This window comes from Physcomitrium patens, chromosome 14 (assembly GCF_059467195.1).
Source record: "Physcomitrium patens ecotype Gransden chromosome 14, ASM5946719v1, whole genome shotgun sequence".
NCBI lineage: Eukaryota > Viridiplantae > Streptophyta > Bryopsida > Funariales > Funariaceae > Physcomitrium > Physcomitrium patens.
The window spans coordinates 8,443,323-8,450,436 of record NC_143423.1 but is presented as its reverse complement, the minus strand read 5'-3'; the positions used below and the strand labels follow the sequence as shown (position 1 = coordinate 8,450,436).

Here is a 7,114-nt window from a genome sequence, read left to right as displayed (position 1 = left end):
TCAGTAATCTGAACAACTTGAAAGAGTTGTCTGCTGTGCATCACAGAGAGGGCTATGTTTGGCTCCACACCAGATCATAATCTAGCAAGTAATTGACCAGAAAAGCTGCAGAAGCTCCACTGCCGAATCAGCAGAGGAAATGTATTCTCAGTGCTGATTTCAGAAACAACACACAGACCAGGGTGCGTCGGTGTGAAAATGAAACGTCTCCGTTTGAGCGCATCGTTTTGGTGCCACTCTGACACCTGGTTGTACATTTTCTGCTTATTGAAGCCGAGGCCAGGGAACAGGGAGAAATATAGGTGGAACTGTCCAAAATTTGGTGCCACATAATTCACTTGCTGCTTACTGATTGGTATTGGTTCGTGCCTCAGATTAAGCTGCACGCATAATACCTTTGTAAATATATTGGTTCAATTTTTTGAATGAACATTCAAATATTGTATCGATAATAGCATCAACTAGTGGCTCTACCTGTTCGCTGGTTGCAGCACGAGCAACCATTTCTGAGTTGCTATGCAGACTCCAGCCAGCATGATACAATCCACTTCGATGCTACTGTATGTTATCATAATTTAATGCCCCACATGTTCATCCTGTTCCAATTATGTTTTTGCGTGATGAGGTCAACTCTGTTTAGGGAAAGCTAATTATACAATGTCTATATTTACAGCTAATGGCACGACACACAGCAAGCAAAGTCGGCCCGGGCGGTGAGGCTAAAAAAGGCAGTCACATGCCTGAGCTTTAGGCCGAAGCCCCGGTCAAGCTTCTCAAACCCTGAAAACGAAACTCGTGTGCCGGATCCAGGCATCAATACTTCAACAGTTCGCAAGGGAGAACTTCCTTGGATACGAATAAGACAAGGCCACGGTTGCGCACACTCTTTAATCGGTAAGGATTTTCGCGATTCTTGTTCTGGTTTCTCCATTACTTGGAAATGGCACTCACATGTGATACCAAAACGAAGTGCTGCGCTTCTCGCGCTCATGTGATAACATCAAAATTCCCCCACTGTTCGAGGCAGAAAAGAAAGATTACCTGAGCTATCATATAATGCAGTCAGGAAACCAGCTGTACCTAATAGATTAGTTCAATTCAAATTTACATAATAATTTTAAATTGGTTGTGCCAGAGAGATCACCTCCATCTTCCAGATCTAGGAATTTTACAGTACATGAAAAGGTAATCCTGAAACCACGGTCCGTTTTATTCTTGTTGTTCAAAATCAGAACATGAGTTAAGGTTGACGGAAAAATATTGGGATTGCATTCTATTCCAAAGACCTTGATTATATTAACTGCCCTTTAGCACTGCTTTCCAAATCTCTACCTGAGGAAAGTCCCTAGGGAACTGTGATAGTTTTCGGTATGAAAAGAACTGGATGGGTTTAGCGTTCGTCTGCACATCCAATGTACAGAGCGCAACGAATTGGCAATCATCGCATAAACGATTCAAACACCATGGTATGACTTATATTGAATTCACTTCGCATCTGCTCATCCTGCAAAGATTCATGCTTGGCACTTTCTTGTGGAAGTGTCTATGCATGAAACTCCGTCGGTCAGAGTCTTATTATCGAATAACCCCCAAAAACCAACTGCCCGCAGAGACTTCACAGCGCACCAGATAATCGTTTCGAATATAAAAGAATTCTAGAGGGAAATTCACAACAGCAGTGTACAATGGGGAATCAATTGTCCCGTATATTCGTACCTCTCCGATGAACCCATGCGAAGGAGAGCAGGAATCTGTTCCTTCGTTTGCATGTGCCTTGCCGCGTATGAATCAAGACTGGACTACTGTAACGGTGTGGCGAACCTTCGTGTATTGGGGAGCTGTTGACTTGTGCGTTTGTGACACTAAGCGCCGGGCACGACCCCATACCAACGATGGCGGGGACTCGGAGCCTGAATATTGTAAATGACGTCCGCAGCATTAATCCATGAGTCATCTCAGACCCTTCAGATGGCAAGTCCTCTCCTGGATATTGGCTTCATTGCTGGAAACGGCATTGGAGAGGGTCAGCTTTCCGAATCCGTGCTTTGATGTTGAGCTTGTCCTTTCAAAGCTCAACACTTGAGCAAGCCGTCAGGCTCATTCGGTCTCTTAAGCCTCAATCCAGACGGTGCATGCGTTCTCAATAATCACATGATGAACCATCCAGATTGGCTGCTATTGATTTTATGACACCTATGTCCTCGTCGAATCTGTTGCATTGTAACGCGTGTGGTTTCTCGAAATGTGAACAAGGCAGAAAGGTTTGCCACTGAGCACGCACAAGAAAGTTTGTTCATCCTGAATCACCTCCTCGGTATAAGCGACGAGACAATCTTCGAAGAGAGCATTCTGGTGCTATTTGGAGCTTCGACGGACGCAACATCGATACACATTAGAGATGGAAAAGGCGTTAGCTCCAAGATTGATTGTTTCATTTTTCATAATTCAATGTCTTGTGTTGAGTTCTGTACTTGTAGAAGGTCAGGGTACTTGGCAGATGCTTCAAAGAAATGCCGGTGTCTCCGCCATGCACACTGCCGTCACGCGCTTTGACACCGCTATCATGCTTGATCGGACCAACATTGGTCCCTCACAAATCAGGTTGCCCGGTAAACGATGCCGCAAACAGCCTTTAGAACGCTTTTCCAAGATCGATTGCTACGCCCACTCTGTCATGTTCAACCCTGCCAACGGTGCAGTCCGTCCTCTGTATGTCCAGACTGATACATGGTGCTCATCTGGGCAGTTCATGAGTAATGGAGTGATGGTGCAAACTGGTGGGGATTTTGAAGGCAACAAGAAGATCCGAACACTGGCGCCCTGCAGTGCTAGAGGAACTTGTGACTGGGTGGAGACAGCGCAAGAGCTGACTAGGGGGCGGTGGTATGCATCCAACCACATACTGCCAGGAGGTAACCGACAGATCGTAGTAGGAGGCCGGAATGAGCCCTCATACGAATTTGTGCCAAAGAGGAGAGCCGGCGAGGGAGCATTCAATTTGCCACTGCTCCGTGGAAGTGCCGACAATTTGTACCCGTTCGTGTTTTTGTTGCCCAACGGCGATTTTTTTGTGTTCGCCAACCGAGACTCGGTGATTTTGAATATCGGCTCCGGTAGGGTGGTGAAAAAGCTACCAAGAATTCCTGGAAATCCTCGAAATTATCCATCGGCTGGATCCGCAGCCATGCTTCCCATTAAGGCGCCACACAACTCCGTGGAGATTTTGGTGTGCGGAGGAGCTGGATATGGTGCATCCAGAAACGCGGACAAGGGAAAACCCGGGTCTTTCAGCTGTGGTAGGATTAACCCGACTGCTGCAAACGCGAACTGGGCGATGGAGAACATGCCGATTCGTCGTGTAATGGGTGATATGGTGAACCTACCGACGGGAGAGATCTTGATCATCAACGGAGCACAATACGGGTATCAGGGATGGGGAAAGGCAAGCAGTCCGGTCCTGCAGCCAGTGACGTACGATGGGGATGCGAAAGCCGGGAAGAGGTTCCAGACGCAGAGAGCCTCTGGTGTCGGCCGGGTGTACCATAGCACAGCCAACTTGCTATCAGATGGGCGTGTGCTGGTAGCGGGAAGCAACACTCACCAGTTTTACACATACAGGGGCACATTACCCACAGAGCTTCGCGTGGAGGCATTCGCACCGGCGTACTTGAGTGCCAAGTGAGAGTTACATCCATTCTTGTTCTCTTTCATAAGCTCAGCTCTATTGTAGCTGTTCTGAGCTGAACCAGAACAATGTCACAACTAAACTTCAGTGTTGAAAGGTTCCGTAACTGTATATAGTCTACAGAATCCGCAAATAAATGGTTCTAGGATGTTTTTATAATGATATAATGCGCTGTGGCTAATAAGAGACTACAAATTGCTTTCCTTTGCGCAGTTTAAATGACTGCCGGCCTCGCATCATGGAAGTCCCAGCAGCAATTGGATACAGACAGAAATTTAATGTGGCATTCCTTGCTAGGAGTAGGGTCGGGTATGTGGAGGTGAACATTCTCAGTGCTCCTTTCACAACCCATTCTTACTCTCAAGGACAGAGGGCCATCAAGCTTGCGGCCACAGTTCCGGGGAAATCAAGAGGATTCTGGGTAACTAGAGTAACAGGCCCCCCAAGCTCCAGCGTTGCTCCTCAGCAGTATTACATGCTGTTCTGTCTGCAGAACGGAGTCCCCAGTCGCGCCAACTGGGTCCGGGTGGGTTGATAGCTAGGAGTGATTTGGGCTTGAGAGGTTCGTGTTAGAGTTGCAGTTGTTCTGGTACCCAGTTGTTGAATAAGTACTTTCTTGAAATCATGAACATCCTGCTTGTGGATAGGAATTCCATTTGTGGGATTGAGTTTGAAATGAACAACCTCGTGATTTCTGCGTGGACATTTTTTTTAATGTGATAATTGTACTTTACTTTTTCTTATTCTCCTGTTTTTCTGCTGTCATCACTGGCTTTGGCATGGCAATACTTTGTGTCCAACTTTTCTATTTTTGTCTCTTTCTATCTTTGCTGGCTCATTCTCGAACCGCCACATGCGCAACACTAGTCTTCGTGGCATCCTTGTTTTCACAGAGTGGCATTGGCTGCTACCTTGGTCTGCAAACGCCAAGAGTCTTCAATATATTTAACTTTTTCGACCTTGAAACATTGAATTTTTCGACAGTTCGCATCGGCAGTTGCCCACACGATGTGTCTAGTGAATCTAATTCGGTATTGGTCCAACTGTCGGGAATCTTAAGAAGCTACCAAATTTAATTCAATGTATTTGTCATTACTCGCCCTCTTTCCACGTCACACTATGCTGTGAGCAACGCCATCATAGCTATTCTGTGGAGGAAGTTCTGTTGTTGTTTTCTTTGTCTTTTTGACACAAAATGAGATAGATTGATTGAGAAAAAGTTACATAGCATACTAGATTCTTACAACATTTGTACAGGGTGGATCCAAGTGCAAGAGAATGTAATAATAATATGTGATCAAACTTAACTTATCCGACTCCCTAGATATATATTAGTTCATGCATAATTAAACTACATTGTAGATCTGTAGTGTTTCATCTGATGCTTATGTTGATTGACAACCTAAGATTCTTTTGACCATTTGTATCTTGTCCCATTTCTTAATAAATGTTTCATGCTTATTTAGTTATTTAGTTATTGGCCCATATTCACTCAAGTGACTTTTTATAGTATTTAATTAAATTCATGCTTTGAAGTTAATTTACATGTGTAAACATTGCTTTAAATATTGTAAAGATTATAGTATTCTATTAAATCTAAATAACTTATAAACAAATATTTCTAAGAAGTGATCAAATTATATTTAGTGAATCAAGATTAGATAAAACTTGATAGCAAAATGATATTGTGTTTATATAAAAAAAAGAGCCTTTGTATGGATCCAAAGATCTTAAATTTCAAATTATTTTGTATATAAGAAATTATATCTAGTCTCAAATATGAAAATACTTATAAATTTGACTTAGATTGGTTCTTATTTTCAATACATTAAACATGTGTTAAGATAATATAATTATCTTATACTTTCTAAATACTAATTGCTATTATTTTATGTCAAATCAATCATGCAAGTATTATTTCTTTCACCATTCTAGATCTAAATCAATAAATTTTTTATTTGAAAGAAAAACCATTTAATAAGTTATTTAGATTTTTTTTTTTTTTTTTTTTTTTTAATCTTTTCTTTATTTATTTATAATATTTCAAAGCTTATAGCTTTTTTCTATGAATTCCTTATCAAATTTGTAAATATAATTTATTATACTAAGATTCATAGACTAATAATATATTTTAAGATATTTTTAAAAATTAAAAATAAACCTTTTTATTTTTAAATCTTCTTATTTAGATATTAGAAAGTTTTAAAAAGAAACTTAGTTTATTCTTACTTTTTTGTAAATTAGTTTCTTGATTTGATTAGCATAGAGACATATTGATAGTTTTTAAATTATTTTATTTTATTTTATTTTATTTTATTTATTATCTCTTATTACTTTAGTTTTAAAAAAATGAAGCATTATTATATTTAATTTTTCTATCTTACAAGATTTACAAGTTTTAAAGATTTATATCAACAACTAATTTGCATAAAAAATTATTAATATTTTAGTGTATTTAAGAATATATTTATTTATTTATTTATTTATTATTATTTATTATTCTATCTTTCTAAATATATTTTAGTAGTACCTAAGTATTCTTGGTCTAAAATATAATATATTATTAATACCTGTTCTATTAATGATAATTACAAGTCTACTAAATTAGATTGATTTTTTTAATTAAGTTAATTTTTTTTATTTGTTGAGGATATGGATCTTGTTCCTTGTATTAGGCATCTCAATTGATCTTTTGTTATTCTTGAGCTTCTTTTAAAGATGCCTTTATTATTGTATATAGCTCCAATAAATAATTTGCTAAATCTTTTATCACAAGATTATCAATTTTTGATAAATCAAAACTATGAATTTATAGATGATAATTATAATTAACAAAAAAAGTGTTAGTTGAGTAGAAGAATGTATCATGTTATTACAAGAAAATTTTTTTAGTAGTAAAAAAATTATCCAATCATCTTGATGGTAGTTGATAGTAAATTACAAATATTGCTCTAAAATTTAATTCACTTATTTTAATTATCCATTAGTTTAGAGATGGAAAGCCAAAGATAATTTTATGTCCACCTTCAATATCTTAAAAAAGATTATTTAAAACCTTGATAAAAATAAAGTCCCTTTATTCAATATAATATTCCTTAAGAATTTATGATAGCAATAAATATTGTCAAAAAAATATATAGCTATTTCTTCATATATAATAGATTTTGTACATAATAAAAAATATGCCATCTTAGTGAAATAATCTACTATCACAAATATAGAATCATATGAAGTTGAAGTTAGAAGATTTGTAATAAAATCCATAGAAATAAAAGACCATGGTTGTTTTGATGTAGGCAATAGTTGCAGAAGTTTGTAAGGTCAATGACAAGGAGTTTTTTAATCTTAAACAAATATCACATGATTGTAAAAAGCCTTTGACTACCTCCCACATTTGAAGCTACAAAAAATCTCTTGATATTAACTCTA

General features: G+C 38.4%; 1 protein-coding gene across 1 annotated transcript; it reads left to right on the top strand.

Annotated features, from left to right (window-relative positions):
- The first annotated feature begins 2,269 nt into the window (after positions 1-2,269).
- Positions 2,270-4,415, top strand: LOC112291709 (aldehyde oxidase GLOX). Its single transcript, XM_024539523.3, has 2 exons — positions 2,270-3,678; positions 3,899-4,415. Exons 1-2 carry the CDS (start codon positions 2,399-2,401, stop codon positions 4,218-4,220), a joined length of 1,602 nt encoding a protein of 533 aa, XP_024395291.1. The 5' UTR covers positions 2,270-2,398; the 3' UTR covers positions 4,221-4,415.
- Positions 4,416-7,114: the final 2,699 nt, after the last annotated feature.

What these genes read in the sequence shown, in the direction of transcription:
- LOC112291709 (XM_024539523.3), top strand. Translation starts at nt 2,399, where the DNA reads ATGGAAAAGGCGTTAGCTCCAAGATTGATTGTTTCATTTTTCATAATT. An exon ending in CCGGCGTACTTGAGTGCCAA is followed by an intron (nt 3,679 to 3,898) that starts GTGAGAGTTACA and finishes TCCTTTGCGCAG; the next exon opens with TTTAAATGACTGCCGGCCTC.